The 17,671-nt window shown below is 40.3% G+C and overlaps 1 protein-coding gene across 1 annotated transcript in view; it reads right to left on the minus strand.

Moving 5' to 3' along the window:
- Positions 1-17,671, minus strand: part of LOC103361988 (serine/threonine-protein kinase WNK2) — a 43,928-nt gene extending 26,257 nt beyond the window's left edge. The window contains exons 1-5 of the mRNA XM_008288225.1: positions 17,504-17,671; positions 16,305-17,132; positions 1,034-1,206; positions 668-888; positions 423-580 (exon numbers count right to left, since the gene is read on the minus strand). Of these exons, the coding sequence (XP_008286447.1) occupies positions 423-580; positions 668-888; positions 1,034-1,206; positions 16,305-16,952 (1,200 nt within the window). The 5' untranslated portion in view covers positions 16,953-17,132; positions 17,504-17,671. The remainder of the gene's footprint in view (positions 1-422; positions 581-667; positions 889-1,033; positions 1,207-16,304; positions 17,133-17,503) is intronic.

A 17,671-nucleotide genomic window follows, 5' to 3' on the forward strand; every position in this document is an offset into this window, starting at 1 on the left:
CACTACCGCCAAGAGTAAAAATGTGACAGGAGTTAAGAAATGCTCACAAACTGCTTGGGACTCAGAGAGTTAATATAAAAAAGTCAGAGGACCTAATCTACGATTTTCTTTTTCCCTTATCTATTTAAACATAAACATTTTGACATTTTTCATATTAAAACCTTTTTTTTTTTTTTTACTAAGTATGTCATTTTGGGAGAACAATAAACTAATGCACACTGGATGCAACCTGGTCGCCCAATGGTTACAGAGCTTGCCACAGCACTGGAGTGTCCCTTGTTTATTTCCAGCCAAAGCCATTTGTTGAATACTAAAGCCCTTCTCTCTCCCCCCTTCTTTCCTGTGTACCTTCCCACAGATGACTGGTCCTAAGCTGCCTGTTTCTGCAGGAAATTAATGTAAAATTGTACAGTATGACTCACACTCGTAACTTTACGATAAATCTGAGCAGCATTCTGACACTCAGAGTACGGATATTCTGAGGTGGCCATCTCTAGCATACACATGCCAAAGGCGTAGACATCCACAGCCTCATCGTAGTGCTCCTCGTACATCTCTGGAGCCATGAACTCCGGAGTGCCTGCAGACAGAGTGCGCAATGAAGATGTCACTACTTCTTTGCTGTATGAACAATAAATCTAACAATACACATGTTAAAGTCTCCTACCTATGACGCTCTTAGCAAAAGACGCTGCCTTGAGTGTTGCTAGTCCTAAATCCCCTATCTTCACTGATCCTGTAGGTCCAGTAATAAAGATGTTATCACATTTGAGATCTCTATGGATGATTGGTGGAGTCCTGGTGTGAAGAAAGTGGAGGCCTTTCAGGATCTGTCTGCACCAGCTCCTCAACACCTTGGGCTTCATTACCTTGAACCGCTTCAGATAGCTGTATGAAGGGAAGGGGAACATGTTACATGACAATTAAGAGTTGCAAAATACAAAGCTAAGTGGTAAGTTCACTTTAACTCACTTTAAAAGTCCTATACGTCAGAAATGCTATCTCAAAAATATCCGCATTCACCAATACTCACGTTTTTAGCGTTCCTGAAGTCATGAGCTCTGTTACTAAAACAATGCACTTCTTTCCTTTAAGAGGTGACTCCCAGAAATCATAGAAACGAACAATGTTGGGATGTTGAAGACCCTTTAACATCTCTGCCTCCTCTTTAAAGCGCTGGCGTTCCACTTTTGACAGCTTACGGTCCTAAAAGAAATGACAGATGAAGAAATAATGAATGTGAAGTCCTAATAATAGGTACTTAGATTTGCTTCACAAGAACCGCCAGATGGAAGAGCCTGTCGCCTTTCCGGCACATTGTAAATTCATGCATCCAGTATGCTTTAGCAAGACAGAGGGAGTGAGAAGGAGGTTAGTGTCAGTCTTTCAGCCATATACACATCTCTAATTAGACCATATGCACATCAAAGCTGATGACTGTCCATAGTGTGCATCTGTGTGGGAAAAAATACAGATCATTGGCTTTCTGAAGCAGTAGGAAGATTCTATTATAATATTTTCCTTGTGGATGATATTTAAAGTATACAAGTATTTAAAGTGTAATACATTCAGACGTGACTTCTCACTTGTTAGCTTTAATTCCAGAAACACTGAGGATGTGTGAAGAAAAAAAAAAAGAAAAAAAAAGACGGGTGACAAACCACAGCCAGGGAGAAGGAACCCAGGCATTAACATGGTCACACCCACAACAAGCTGCAGCTAAAGGTTATGTGTCATCGATCTCGTCTATCTTTCTCAATCTCCTTCATTTGCTTGCTCACTCTCTCACACACTACCTTTTGCTCCTTTCTCCCATCCCCCCACATCTGCAATCCATCTCTTTCTCTGCACCCCTCACACCAACCACTCCCTTCTTCATCACCCAACATCCCCCACATACGCAAAAACATCTTTGGCAACTGCTCCCTCTGAACCCCTTCCCTCTCCAATTCTTTGTAAGACCGACCTCACTGTGGCAACACCTTGCTTTAGCTCGTGACTTCTTTCCAGCGATTCTTCCTTTAGACCACCACATGGACAACTTACATAACATGCATACTCAACACTTGCTAGAAGCAAGACCCCACCCCTCTCAGAGATGGACGACGCTGACGGTGCAATGCAATAAACACGACCTAGCGGCATCTGATCTATTCAATTATTCAACCAGAGTTAACGCCCCCTGAGATGAAACTCAAACACAACATCACCCCAAATAACCTAAAAATTAACAATGAAGTAAGACATGTTGTGATGCAATGTGTTAAGGAGTGGAGTGATATGATGATAAAGCATGGTGTGCATGTGTGTGAGAATGTAGCATATCAGGTTTTGTGTGCAAGTGTGTGGGGGGTGGGGATTTTCACTGCACTCTTCTGAAGTCCCATGAATAATTCAGTTCTGCAGAGAACTCTTTCTACTGAGGCGAGCTGAGCAATGGAAGGCAGGGGCTGCCTAAGTTGGGCTGGGTTATCCCCAAGTGCTCTTTGTTGCACCGAAGCAGCACGTGGTCTGAAGTTTACCTGAAACGCTGGTCTAAAGAGAGCAACACTGAGGAATGAAATAGACAGCTTAAAGGATTTTTAACCAATCAGCATTGCAGCTTTTCTCCCTTTAGGCAATACTCTCTTCCCCACATTACCCCCTTTTTCTTTCATACTCCCTCCCCTCATCATCTCTCTGCTCTCATCTTTCAGGAATCCTGCTGCTTTTTCTAAATAACCCCCAACTCAGTGTTCCCCAAGTCCCAATCACATTCCCCACATACCCCTCCATTGCTCCTCCACTTCTGCTTCCCTCTTTGCAGACATTGGGGCTTCTGCATAATTCAGAAGCCCCATGTAGGCTTGGAGGTGTTGTTCACTGCATGGCAAGACACATATGCACACTGAGGTACTAGAAGAATGTCACTCCCATGACACACATGCAAACATACACAGGGATAAACGTCAACACATGAAACTCAGTTTCTTTTTAGTTACTGTGAGAGCTCTTAACAAGTGTGACCAACTAAATTACATTTACAATCCAAACTGTGTACCAAACAAATCATCTACAGTTTGTGTGCATGTATGAGCATTTAGTGGGCATGTAATCTTATCAAGCTTCTGCTCTACATGCTAAAGAAAAGACACACACACACACACAGGACAGAAAAATAGATTGTGACATTACCGGGGAACAATCTTTGAAGCTGTGTTGCACATACTGCCACCCCCTACATCTGTGCGTTCAACTCTATTAGTTCCGCAGCTCTGGTAGTTCATACAGGACCACAGACACATGCGAAAGATGCCAAGACAGTGGACCTCTGGGCTTTGGAGGGACCAGGTAATAGATTAAAATATTAGTCCTGGGAACTGCAGGCTAATATACCATGTAATTGCAGAACTATGTGTTAAAATCAAATCCTGCCATAATGTCACATGTTGCCTTTACTGCATACTGTCAATGTAAAAACAGAATAAGTATCCTTGTTGTGAAGAGATAACCATCATTCCAAGTGTTTTACCTGAGGATCTAGCGGTAAATACATATTATATAAAAAGCTTTAGCTGTTTGACATAACTCTGAACACTGCCCTACTTTGGATCTTGAGTTACACTGAGGCCATCTATGCTACAGAATGTACAGTATGCACTGGCAGATGCTATCACTCCAATTAGCTTACAGTGCAAGGAAAATGGATATTTTGCATATATGTGTAGAATGTCATGTACTGAAATCTATCTGGCCACTTGATAAGGCACTGTCATTGCAACATACTAGACAAAGACAATGACAAGCCTTTGATATTGTAACAGCTCTGACTGACAACTGACGTGGCCCTGCTTAAGAAACTAAAAACTGGAAGTAAACCTCATCAATGTAATCACTGTCGTTAATCAAATTTCTTCATTGCCCCCTCAAACTTGTACTAAAAAGAAGGAAGAAAAACATGTAACTCAACAAATCTGTCAAACAATGAACATCCTTCATGTGAAATTAGTTCCGAAAGACCCTGCTCTCCAACACACACTAGTACTGGGCTAACGGTAAAAAGCTCTGCAAGTTTGTCAAGGGATTTATCATTAAATTAGAATTTCTGCAGTCTACATAAGTAAAAAAAAAAAAACAAAAAAAACAAAAAAAAACTTTTATGCTCTTAAAGTACCCCAAATACTGATGTGATCTTTTGCCATCAAATCAAACATTGACGACTGAAGACGCAAACGCTAATTGTTTTTGAGTGAGTGCAATCTGACCATGTGAAATCCATATCACATGTATTTGCCAAATCCCTTTAGCTTTATTAAAGCCAGCAATCATGTGTGTGCCTTTTTCTTCCATGAGTCATGCATAATTCTAGATCTTCATTTTGCTAACTTCACATGAGAAATTTTCTTCCACCCATCAGCAATCAGATTGTCCGTCACCAATCACAATGATACTAATGCACACAAGATTAGCCAACTGTAGTACGAACATATGATGCAGGTTTAATTTTGTGTAGATGGTGGATAAAAAAAAAAACTTGTTACTTAACAGAACAACATGACTAATCTTTCTCGCAGTAACTACACTTTTGCTGGATTTGGAAAAAAGGTTGTGAAGCATCACAGGGATTGAAGAGGCACAAACTCTATCTAATGATTAGTCACTAACAGAACCAAACTGCTCTTCGTAAAGAGGCTGTGGTGCTGCAGAGTGTTAATTTCTCTGGGGCACCAATCTAAAGCCATTTTTTCATATAAACTCTAGATATTGTCTGGAGTTTTCCTTTGACACGAAGTAGCACACAACAGGATACTGTCTGAGTCAGAGACATTGTAACTACTGGAAATATTCTGTTTGGTTGAGCTGCAGAGTGGCACCTAGGAAGTGCATGAAAGACATGAGCTGATTTGTAATTTGGTTGTGAACGCCTAAGTCTCTGGCCATTTTTTTAATTTATCTGGCATTATCAACAAGTTCCCGATTCATGTTGTCTCATCAATTACACATTTTTTGTAGTCTTCGTGTAACTAACCCTTCTGTCTAACCTTTAGATATTTGTATTTTCTTGATGATAGAAATGTCATCCGCACACCCACACGCTTACTGTGAATATTACGTACAATGACCTGCTCTATTCACACACTGGTTCAATCGGACATTATTCAGACTTTGTGCGAGACATGACAAAGTCCTATAAACGTCCACTCCACCGGATTCAGACATTTACATTTTAACAAATTCTTCTGGATAATGTCTTGATAAGTTTAGGGAAGAAGTGCATGTGTCAAAACAGCTGACAGATTTGCATGCACTTTGGTGCACAACACAGGCGCACAGTGAACGAGAGATGCTGATGCTGTTCTCAAACAGGAAAACTTATTGAAAACACACATTCTGAAGTTTAAAACTACCATCATTTTTAGCAAACAGTTTTTGCATTTAAAAATGCTAAAGAAAACAAGAGAAAAAATCATCCAAATGTTTTGCATATATTTGCATCATCTGTCCCCTAGGCACCAGCCCCCTTGACAGGCCCCAAAGTTGTCTGGGATTAGATTTCTATTTTCAACTTCAGACAAGTCCCATCTTTCATGAAATGCTACAGTTTACACACAACTAAGTGCCGCTGAATGTACAAAAGAGCAAAGCAACAGTGGCAAAGAACATAGGCAAAGACAACTAATAAGAAATGTTACTCTTAATAAGCTGCCAGTTGAATTCAGCATCTCAATGGTCAAGCTTGGAAAAAGGTGGACTAATTTAGTGGTCCGTATTCTAACAGTACCCCTAGTGAGACAAAGTCCAAGAGTTCTTGATTAATATCAAAATATCTCAGATCAGTGAACCAGTGTGATCCACATTCAGGGGGAACTAAATGTATTATAAGTGGAACAAGTTTCAGCATTACCGCTGATTATATCAGCTAAATTACACACCGTGTCGAATTGGTCCTTCTCAACAACTTTGTGTTCCTAATTGCAATTTCCTCGTTCCCTCATTAACTTGGCCTCATCTTGATCCTTCGTTAACAAGGAGCAGATTAACAACATTTGGACTTAGTAACAATAGTGTGACAAGGATTTGAATTAAACAACTTGTCAACAACTTATGCTTATGCTATAAATCTAGACAGCTATAGCCAACATACTCCGTGTGTCACAACTTTTGGCTAAGAGGATTAAAAATATTTCACCTCAGGAAGTACAGTTCTTGTAAAATAAGCTAAACTCAGACTTGCGCACACACACACACCCTAACACACTGAAACTGCAGGGAAAGTAGGCCTCAGTGCATTTTTTTTTTAACACTGCTATGAAAAACTCAGTTTCACTCTCAGATACAATGTCAATGTGATGATTTATTGATCCATGCAGGACCAATTCCTTTTACTGAGGACAGACTGCTACACAATGCCACCAGTACAGGTATGTCTTGCTCAGTTTATTTAGGCATTTCAACAATGAGGGTGTTGGAATCCTGGGAAATAAACCCTGGTTGCCAGGCTAAAGGAGATATGATAATTTACTTGGCCACCCTCTCCACCCATCTTTAATAACAGATGACAATTGCAGTGCTTCCGCTGCTGTAACAAAAGCTGGTGCAGGGCGAGCCATGAGCCAGCAGACTGCCCGCAGCTGAATTGTGTCCCATCAGTCATGACTGCAGGAGGCTTTGACCAGCAGATGTGCCAGCTGCTATTATCCCTGTTACAGTGTTATAGCTCTGCCATACAGCCACTGTAAACCCAAGCTGTATCTGCAAAATGCACGCAAGAAAAGACTGGTGGTCTGAACGGCTACAGGGAGAGCAAAATTTAAATGCGTTACCCTGCCTTGTCAAGGAGGATCCTAACAGAGAGGAACATTATCCAAGATGACAAGCCACTGAGATACTGTGACAGCAAACCAACAATCACGCTATCACCAAATCACTACTTTCCTGTTTCGGTGTAAAAGGAATGAGCTATGAAAAACGATGGGAAAGAGACAAGGACAAGCTATGAGGAGGTGATGTCTGGCAGACACTACTCATAAAAAAAAATTATATATATATATATATATAAAAATAATAATAATAATTTTTTTTTTTTAAAAAATATTATGTCACTGCTGCACCCGTGAGTAGAATTAGCTATGGGTGGAGGCACTTATGCTCATTGCATGTGTGTTTAAGTGTATGACTGTGTCTAGCCAATTGTGACCAGGAGTTGGCCAATGCGGATTAGGGCATACAAACCATCTATAAACCTATTTTCTGTAAAACTAAATGCGTAGGCTGACCAACAAGCAATTCTTTGACACAGACGAAGGAGAAAAAAAAAAATGAATTCCTCACTTGCCTCTTTGAAAGACGACTGCTGCTTAGGCAATGGCCATGGCAACTGTTGACTGATTACATCTTTGTTTTACACCTAATTGATGCACTGATTTGAGGACAACACTATTATCAATATTAGAGTTTTATCAATCAAATAAGCGTAAATATCTGACAATATGTTTTTTCTTACAAACACCTACCAGAAAGATATTCTTAACAAGGATCATTCAAACTCACTGAGGCGTTATGAAAAATTGAGTAAACCATTTCACAATTCAACTTAAATTACTAAAGCTGGTTGTAGTAGAAAACATATGATAATAGAACATTTCAGAATTATAAACTTTACTGGAAATACATTTTCTACAAATGGTTGCAGACAACAGGCTTGAAAAAAATAGATAAATATTGGCAAAATACATAAAATTAGAGCATAGAAATACATTCTTAATGTAATTTAATTTATCTGGTATTGATAAATGTATGTTGAGCCCAGTGCTGCAACTAAAAAATAGAAAATATTGATTTTTCCAATAAGCTAACAATACTTTTGTCTATAAAAAAGTCCGAAAATAGAAAATCACTTACATTATTTATCTTTTATTGTGTTTCTACAGTCAAGTACCAAATAGACCACGTTGCTTGCTTGGGGCTTTTTTTTTTTTTTTTTTTTAAACTATTTCTCAACAATTTTTGGGGAGGGAATATGCGGGGAGAGAGTATGAGACAAGTATTCACAAAAGATCTCATTGCAGATGCTGAAGACTAATGAAATGGTGAAAGTCAGAAAGTGAGAGTACAGAGGGTGGGCAGTCTCGCGCACGCACTGCTTTTCACAAATCACTGATGATGACGGTCGGCACTGAGATAAGGCGGAGAGGAGTGTCGAGATGTCCTGAGTCGAACTGTGCAGCCTGGCCAGCCTCCCTCACTGGACCATTTTGGGCGCTGCAGTGTGGGGGAACGGAGCCAGAGAGACAGCCTTGATTCAGCAAAATACCCTGACCCAGACTAAACTCAACACAGGCAAAACACAAGCAAGGGGCCTTTTTTTAAAAAGTACACCTGTCTGTGAGGATCCTCAACCATTCTGGTCATGATAATCATGGGAGTTTACATAAAGAGCAACTAGACTTCCCTTTAAGGTTCTTAAATAAATTACACTTCTCATCCAAGAGGCTTCTTAGGTTTTAAAGCACCCCTGTTTCCCATTTCTTTTGCCTTTATCTAAACCCATCCAGGTCAGTAATGATAAAAAGTATTTCACCAATGTGTTAAATGTAACTCAAACTACTATTTCACGGTTCCAGTATTGAAAAAGACTAGATAACAGTACCAAGCAATAAATCGAAAATCCACGTGACTAAAAAGATGCTACGAAATGGTCAATAGACAGAATATGGCACAATTGCTGAGAGAGAAACGACCCAGTGGCGGGGAGATATTTTAAAACTATGCAAGATCTTCTGGGGAGAGATGCAAAGTCCTTTGGCTATGTACATACAAGTAACATAGCTATCCATCATAAAGAGATAAACAAGCAGATCATTTTGCCTTTCTTGTCACATTTTTCTACTCATGTACCTATAGTGAACATAATACAATAAAGACATCATTAAAAAAATCACTCAGAAATGACCATAGATCTGAATCAAGATCTTACTGACACAATACTCGATGCAAATAATAGATTTTCTTACAGTTAGTCCAGCAACTTTGCCTCATGACACCAAGGAAAAGAAGAACATGTGCAATAAAAATCCCTACACCAAGGCATTACACAAAATATACATAAAGCACTGCCAAAACAAAGTTCGTTTAAACAAGGGTATTGCTAAACTTAAACAGAAAAACCACAGGACAACACCCTCCAACAGTCTTTGTACCTACAGGGTTTCATATGTAAAATGAGATAACAAAATAAACAGTTTATTGCAATATTGACTTAATATAGAGGTGCTACAGTGAGGCCATTTGTTGTTCAACTATTATTACATAAACGGCTTAGTGATGCAAAGGTCACCTAGAGTGTGTATTAAAAGCAACCCGTGTCTTCATACCACAGAGCCTAAGTAGGAGGCCTTAACAGAATACAAAGGTGCTCCAGGTTTGTTCATACAAATAACCTTCTTAAATTCCAGAAGGGATTACTAGTCCTAATGAGCTGTTGTGACACTTTCTGTTGTCGGGGGAGGGAAGGAGGAGGTCAAAGGCCATTTACAATTCTACAAATCCACAATTTCATTTCGCAGATGCTTTAATCCAAAGCGACGTACATCTGTCAAGATGTACATCATTTAGTCAAACCTTCTCACATAATGTGCACCTCTGAAACTTACTTACTGAATCCTAGTATGATCAGTACCAATGCCAGAACCAGCAGTCAGATGTGCTAACACAGCAAGTATAAAATATCATCTTTGATTGAAGTCTGACAACTGCAGTACTTCAATCAAAACAAGGCAGCACACAAAAGGTCAGATAGACACCATTGTAAATGCTGGACCATGCAATGACAATGCAAACACTAATGTAAGTCTGTAATTGTTGGTCAACTAACTGAATAACCATCAATAGAAAATCACTCTGCAGCTCTTTGATATGCAATGAATCATTTAAGTAACTTTCAGCTACGGACAGCTTACAATGCCGCACACAACTTAAGACATTGTATGACATCACTAAGGAAGAGGAATGTGAAGAACATTTTTCTAACATTTTACAGCTCCAACACTTCAGAAAAAATCATTTGATTGATAAAGTAAATCTTCAGTTGAAGCTAAACAGTGAGTAATGCTGTAAGGAGAAATAAGACGTTTAAAAATGTAGTGGCAAAGAGGCATAACCACATATTTTGTCGCCAACACTAACCAAAATACAGAACTTGAAATAGCTTTACTGGAAACTGTCGCCTTAAAAGTGACAAAACAGCCTATCTGTCAAGCATTATGAGCATCATGAAATGAAGCATGGGTTACTACAGTATCGTGACGGTTTTCTTTTCTTGTCGACCTTCTTACAGTGTAGCTTTTTCTTAAAAACATAAAACTTAGGGAAGCATTCTGATATTTTATTTATAACTAAAACTCAACCTGTAGCTTCTAAAACTCTGATACCCCTGTCAGTGTGTGTGTAAGCGTGTCAGTCTTTCCAATGACCATTGATTCAACAAAAAGCATCAATAAACTTTAAGCAAAAAGTAGGGTGATTTTGGAATATTTATTCCTTGACTTACGTGTTTTTACAGTAAAGCCATGCTCTGGTTTTAAAACCCTAAACTACTTTGTCTGAGAATTTTTACTTTCTTGCAGCCACTGTTTAGCTTGTCATTCAAATTAGTTTCTTACTATATTTCATGAAGATTTTTTTTTTTACAAGTAATAGCATTCCACTGACACCTTTTTCAAAAACCTTCCTTTTTCTGACTGATACTAAAAAGTGATATTTAACATTGGGCAGTTAACTGTCTGTGATGGAGGGCTGCACATTTAATCGAATATTTACCACAATCGCAATTTTAGCTTCTCAAATGAATATGATCAACTGCAATATTGATGTTTAAAATGCATCCTCCACTCACAGAAAACAACTCAAGTAAACAAAATCACTTGGTATCAACTTAAGCAAATCAGACATTAGAACACCATATTTCACTCTTTCCAAATAATTTCTGGAAAGTGTCTGAGTTGCTGCGTTGCAGTAGCTGATTGTGGAGAAGAGAAACTTCTCTGCACACAGCCCTCTACACTGCATCTACAATAGCCTTCATGTGAGGCATTTGGGAAACATTGGTAAACTTTAGTGTCTATCAGTAAGCAGATGTTCAGCGAGGGAGGCCTTTGGGTACAACTTTATGTACGTTTTTGAGAGATGCACTGAATTCAAATGAAAAAGGACCTCATTTTGAGTCTTATTTTGATGCAAACAATTGCACATTAGCAGGGATGCAGCAAATCATAAAAACAAAAGCAGTGCTCCGTTTATCTAAATGAGAAAGTGCAATAAAAATATTTTGTCCCAAGGCTTAATGGATAACTATTAGATCATGAAATCATGCTTTCGATAAGATTAATTGTGATTACCCTTTGGCCATAATCTTGCAGCTCCACTCCAATGTGTTGGATCTAGATTTTATTAACTAGCCTTTTTCTATCATGCCTGTGGAAGTTACACCACAGGCCACATTGCTGTGGCTCTAACAGGCTTGTCCTTCTTCCCTTAGGCTCTTCAGTTGGCTGAGTGACACAGGAACTCAGGCGTGCCTGAAGATGGGGCCGCTGATAAGGCACTGTTAGCTACAGCCACTGGGTCTGGCTGTTTTTGCTGCCCTGGGCCTCTCAATGCCAAATGGGGTGTAACCAATGACCCACTTGGCCATCTCAAAATTTGTTTTCTTCAGATTTCCTTTTTTCCATCAAAGCAGCCACGGAGGAGTTGTTGTTAGTCCTACACGATAGCCACCCCCCCAAAGAAAACATAAGCTACACTCCAAATCACATTACTACCACATAAAATTGCTCAATCTTAACTATGATTACTGAAAAACCCAGTGTTTTGAATCAAGACACTGACTTAGTAACTCATGAGGTCATCTGCTGGGTTTGTTTAGTTCAGGGGAGCCAAAATCTCTGGCAAACACACACACACACACAGAACTCACAGACAGGCAGCCTCATATCACTGCCATGGTACCACTGCCTGCTCCACATTCACAAGCTGAGAACCAGATTTAATCTACAGAACAACAAGCTCGCTGCCAAATACCACAGTGGAATCTGCAAAAAGCTAGAAAAAAACCTGTCTGCAATTGTGTGCACAGCATTCAACTCTAAGACAAAAATCTATACACAGAGCCACAACTGAGAGAAACAGAAAGTTTCCAAAGTTTAAAAAAAAATACATTCCAGTGAGCAATAATGGAATAAGACAAGGCAAACCGAAACACAAGAAGTGTTTCTTCTCAACAATGAAAAACTCACAACAGGCATCCTTCTCTCAGATTAACATCCTTGCCTGAGCCAGGGCCATCTGTGTTATGCCAGCAGCCTGGCATAGAAACAGAGATGTGGGGGAGATGGGCACGGAAGGAAAGGGGCAGCGGGTGAGAGAAAGGAGGGAGGACGAGAGACAAAAAATAAACACGAGGCCAGATTAAAATTTCTCGGCAAGAAAGCCATGTGACTATGGGAAGGAGTGAAAACAGTGGAAAATCACAGTCAGAGCTCATGTCTCTCCATCCTCCACATAAACCTCATCTGTCCTACCCTGTTTTAAGCGACTGTTTGCTGAGGAAGACAAAACTGGCATCACCGACACGCAACACTGACGAGTAAACATGCATAACACTGGATTAAAATCTGAACTACTTGGAACGAACTCTTAAGGCGTGTTGATACCTGTACATGAGTATGTTGTTGAATGTGACCAAGAAGATGTGGTGTGATTATGGGCAGAGTGGGTTCTTGGCTCAGATTCCCAGTCTATACAGTGACTCTTAAAATACTACGAGGTTATTCTACTCTGATAGCAGCTTGACAGACAACATAAAGCATGCTTATAAATATCCCACTGGAGCAACTAATTCTAATTCTCTGTAAGAATAAAGCATCTTGTCCTCTGGACTACAGTCAGCTGGCCAAGCTTATTACAGTCGCTCAGGTTTAAGAAGCATTTAGTTAACACAATCACAAAATAAGTAATTTGACAATAATACCCTATTTGGAGGAACACAGTAAGGTCTGCGAGGTGTGGCAATTATTAATGTGACTAATGCCGTAATTCAATTTTATTTATTTCAGTATGATTTAATTCCAGTAGACTCTTTCAGGGGTTGTTCATGCCTTCCCATTGGTCACTTTGTACCACATGGTTTGACTTCTGTAAGACCAGTCTTCTTACTTTTAACAACCAACATCACCTTCCTTGTCCTCCTCTCGATCAAAGTTGGACACTGCTTTGTTTGGTGACCTGGCCTTACTGTAAATTCACCAACATTTAAAGGGCATAACTGACATTAAATAAAAGGCAAGGGAGCAATACAGAGGGAATAGGAAAAAAACATGTTGACCATGTGGATGACTGAAACAGGGCGGGTACATATAGTAACACTTGATAATTACTTGATAAGACTCAGTGGAATGTTCTGGTTTATCAGCGACATGTATGGAACTACACTGGAGACTGAAGTCTCTTGAGGAGCATGGGGACAGGTGTCTGACGAATGGATCTGAACTGGATCAAGCTGCGTCATACAGTAACTTGTGGCTTTGAGTACAATGGTAACTCAAAACAAAGTAGACTAGAATATCTAGAATGACAAGAGCATAAATTATTTTTTTTGTCCCCCCCTCCAAGCAAAAACACCAAACTTTCCAAGCTTTAGGCTCCCAAATGTGAATATTTGCTAGTTTTCTTGGACTTTTACAATGTCAAAGTTAATACTTCGGGTTTTTGTCTGTTGACAAAACAAAACATCTCAGGTGCTGCCTTATTTTCATTATCAGTTAATCCATTTATGATTTTCTTCATTCATTGTTTAGTGTCTATCAAAACAACAGAAGAGTGAGAAATGCCCACGAAAATTTTTTGCCATACATCTTGTTTGATCTGGTCAACAGCGCAAAATCCAGAAAATCAACTGGATTATGTGGCTTTTACCTCCCCTTGCGCCATCTACATGTTACCTTATTTTTAAAAACCCCTTCTCTTTGGGAAACCGCAACTGGCTCCAGAATAGCAACCAATCACGCTGCAACTTCCAAGTTTTGCCAAGGGTTCAGATAGTGCAGTAAGGGTCTCCCTGCTAGTTCTTTTTGCTAAATTGGCAAATGTTAATGAAAATGTTCACTTCCCTGCATGCAAATGTTCCAGCGACGCTCCTGTCACTATTTTAGGGAATGCTGTTGAAGCAACCTTGCCTTAGCACTGTCCATGATTAGTTTAACGCAATACAATCAAGCCACAGCTTTCTTTTCATCCCCAATAGCAGAATGATAATGAGGTGCAACCAGATCGCCCTACAGAGCGCTGTGTCAGTGCCTGAGAAAGGCCTGGCTATGTGAGAAGCATTTTACTATAATGTAAGCTATTCTCACATTTGAATCATCCATTTTGGGGAAATGTATGTTTGAAAATGACTTGAAATATGAACAGCTTACCAAAAATAGCTACAAATACATCTTCTGTCAATTAACAAATTATTGCAGCTGCAATCTGTAAATATCTCCGTACACTCCAGGAAAATGTGATGGTAATTTTTCCTCTTTGATACAATAATTTAAAGTCAAAATGATTCATCAAGGAAATAATTATTTAATTAACCACCAAACTTCATCTGTTGGCTCTAACTGTGAACAACTGCAATGACTTGTCAAACTTGTTGGGTAGTTTAAATTAATACAAAGGGAAGGATTAAGCAACATTAGATTACCTGCAGTTCAATGAATGGTTCTGATCCAGCTGATGAAGCAGAGCACGACTGAAACTACACAGAGCTCTGAGCAGTATTTTTCTTTATCCAGCAGTTTCTAATGGAAGGCTATCAGCTCAAAGCTACAATACTCTATATTAGAGAGACAACTAGGTGACAATTTGTGTCATGATTAACATTTATTACTGACTGTCCACTGGAAGGGGTTTAATGTGTCATTAGGGAAAAATAAAACGGAGTAAATTGCTTCCTGTTCCACATTCTGTCATCGACTGACCCCCCACTGAAGCTCTCTGCTGTCAGGCTGATAGAGATGTAGGATTGCTCACTGCTATCAGTCTGCATGACATCATCATGTAAAGACACTGTACCTCAGAGCTATCGTTACTCATTCCTCACCAATGGCATGTTATCTTAGAAGTCATTTAAAGTGATGAGATGGTCACTATCTTGTGAAGCTTCAGTCATACCAAACAGGTTTAGTTCTTTTCAGTGCATCCAGCGCCGCATTCTTTCGTCTCATGGGTTACTGACGCAGCATGTTTTCAGTACCCTAGGCAAAGTATTCATTGAGGCCACTGACCACCACACGGTTCCCAGCAGGCTACAGCGCACTTCAGCTGCTTCCTGTCAGCCTACCTCCTGTTGCACAGAGGGAGGGATGCAGGGAGTAGCACCACTCATAACATGAAGACAACACTGCTAGGTGAGACAACACAGGCGTCTCCTGCACTGTCCACTCCAGTAACTGCTCAGTGTCACTACATTTTCAGCTGGCAAAATTGCAAGAAAAAACATGGTTGTTTGAACAGAAACTGTTGGAAATTAATCCATAACAATTTAATCTAAATGGCGGAAAAATAACTAAATACAGTACAGGTTTTCTTTCTTTAAGGTGGCCAGTCATGCTTACTACAGTCCCCCTTAAGCCTCCTGGGAGAGAGAGGGAGAGGGCAAGAGAGATAATCCCGGCTGCAGTCTCCAAAGGACGGAAATAATTAGTTAATACCTTTGTACAGTCTAAGCTTGTGATTTTCTTGTGTCTGTGTGATGCAACAAAATAGACTCTCCTTGTGCATTTGCAAAACTGACGATCACTGTACCTCAGAGGTATGCGTCTCCACATAAGGACCTAACTCTTGCCAATCATTTTTCCTGTGTAAACCATTTGAAATTTAGTCGAACCCATTTGCAGCTTCGCGGGCTCCTGCATGAGAGTCAAGCTGACTGACAGTTCCCTGAAGACGTCTCCATTATACTATCATGAAGTGTGAGAACAGAGAGGAAAACAGATACAGGGCTTCCTGTGGGAGTCAGGCTTTCCTCCGCTAATATCAATCGCTGATTGATGTGTGCGTATTTACTGGAGAAGGTAAGAAGTGAAGATAGTTGCAGATTTTTAAAAAAAATAGCGTTTAGGGTTTAACAGCATCTTTAAAGCCCATCTGTAAGAATAAAATATTCTAAATAAGGCTTCTTTAAAATACAGAAGCCTGATGAATATGCTTTTTTTGACTTGTAGTCCACACAAATACAGAGAACTTAAAAATTGGACAGTTTTTGGGGTTTTTTTGTACTTTACCTGCAACTCACACCAGGCCACCTCAACCCAGGTCTCAGTATCGAGGCCTTTGTAGACTGTCTTGAAGGACCCTCTCCCCAGCTCGATGTCAAATTTGAGGAACCGTCCTCCTGGAGATGTGGAGACCGCCTTCATCTCTGCTTCCTCCTCGTTCTCTTCGCTGGCTGCCTTGATGGCAGCTTTACCACCATCACTGCATGTAACATTTAACACATCTCCACCTTTCTCCTTCTCCTCATCGGCACTGGCGCTCTCTGTCGCGCTGTCTTTGTGCCCAGCTTGACTTTCAGTACTGGAACCCTCCTGTATCCCACAACTAGTCCCCCGCGTCCTGTCCACTATTGTTCGCAGGTTTATGTTTAGGATCTTACTCCTGTTATCACATTCGGGCGCTTCAAAGGCCTGCTCCTCTGCGTCTGAAAACCACAGACTTCTCCTGATGAATCTCTGATGCACGCTCCTCTGATAACTGGAGGTAGGGTATGCGCTGGGGTCACTCCCACCTCTCACAACCGAGTCCACGAGATTGACATTTCCATCACCCAAAGCCTCATACATATTCACGGCCAGTTCACACTGAGAGTTGGGCACAGATGGATATTTTGGCTCTTGGTGGGCCTCTGAGGTTGAATTAGACCCCGGCTCCATGGTGATTTAAAAGTTCAGTCACTTTGGTTTCCAGGTCATTCGTGCCATGGCTAGACTTCCCAACATGCAGATTTACAGATGAATACCTGCAGCGCCCACTCGGTGACGCAGTTTGCCAGCAGAGGCCCGTTTCAGCACTTGGATGGAGACATGGACGAGATTTCATCCGATATATAAGAGCTGCAAAAGAAATGATATGCCAGTTAGTGAAACACAATTCAACAATTTATAATAAACACGGCAACGCCGGGGCTAGCTCATGCTATCATGCGTGCTAATAATGACTGATGTGAAGTTAGTTGGTGTCAATTAAAGCAAGTGGATTAAAAAAAAAAAAGACAAGCCCATGAGTTAAAACACATCGCTTCCAGAAACCATCCAGGTGGACTAAAAACCACCAAGCTAGCTGTGACGACGAAGTTAAGTTTGACAATTCACAACTAGCAAAACGCTTGCTAGCGCTAAACCTGCCGTCAGCATTCACATGATAATGAGTGGTCTTCAAACACTCCCGTTACTGTTAAATTAAACAACAATGAACCAACACTTACCTTTGCTCTGAAAAAGCGAATAAAACACGACCAAATAAGCCAGGCTTAAACTCACGCTAGAGTGAAAGCTTGCCAGGTCCAGTGCGAGAGAAAACCTCGCTAACGTGCGCCAACTGTCCACGACAAAAGGTGGACTTTAAAAACGCCCTATCTGCATATTATCCCCAT

The sequence above is a fragment of the Stegastes partitus genome, unplaced genomic scaffold, assembly GCF_000690725.1.
Source record: "Stegastes partitus isolate 25-593 unplaced genomic scaffold, Stegastes_partitus-1.0.2 Scaffold548, whole genome shotgun sequence".
NCBI lineage: Eukaryota > Metazoa > Chordata > Actinopteri > Pomacentridae > Stegastes > Stegastes partitus.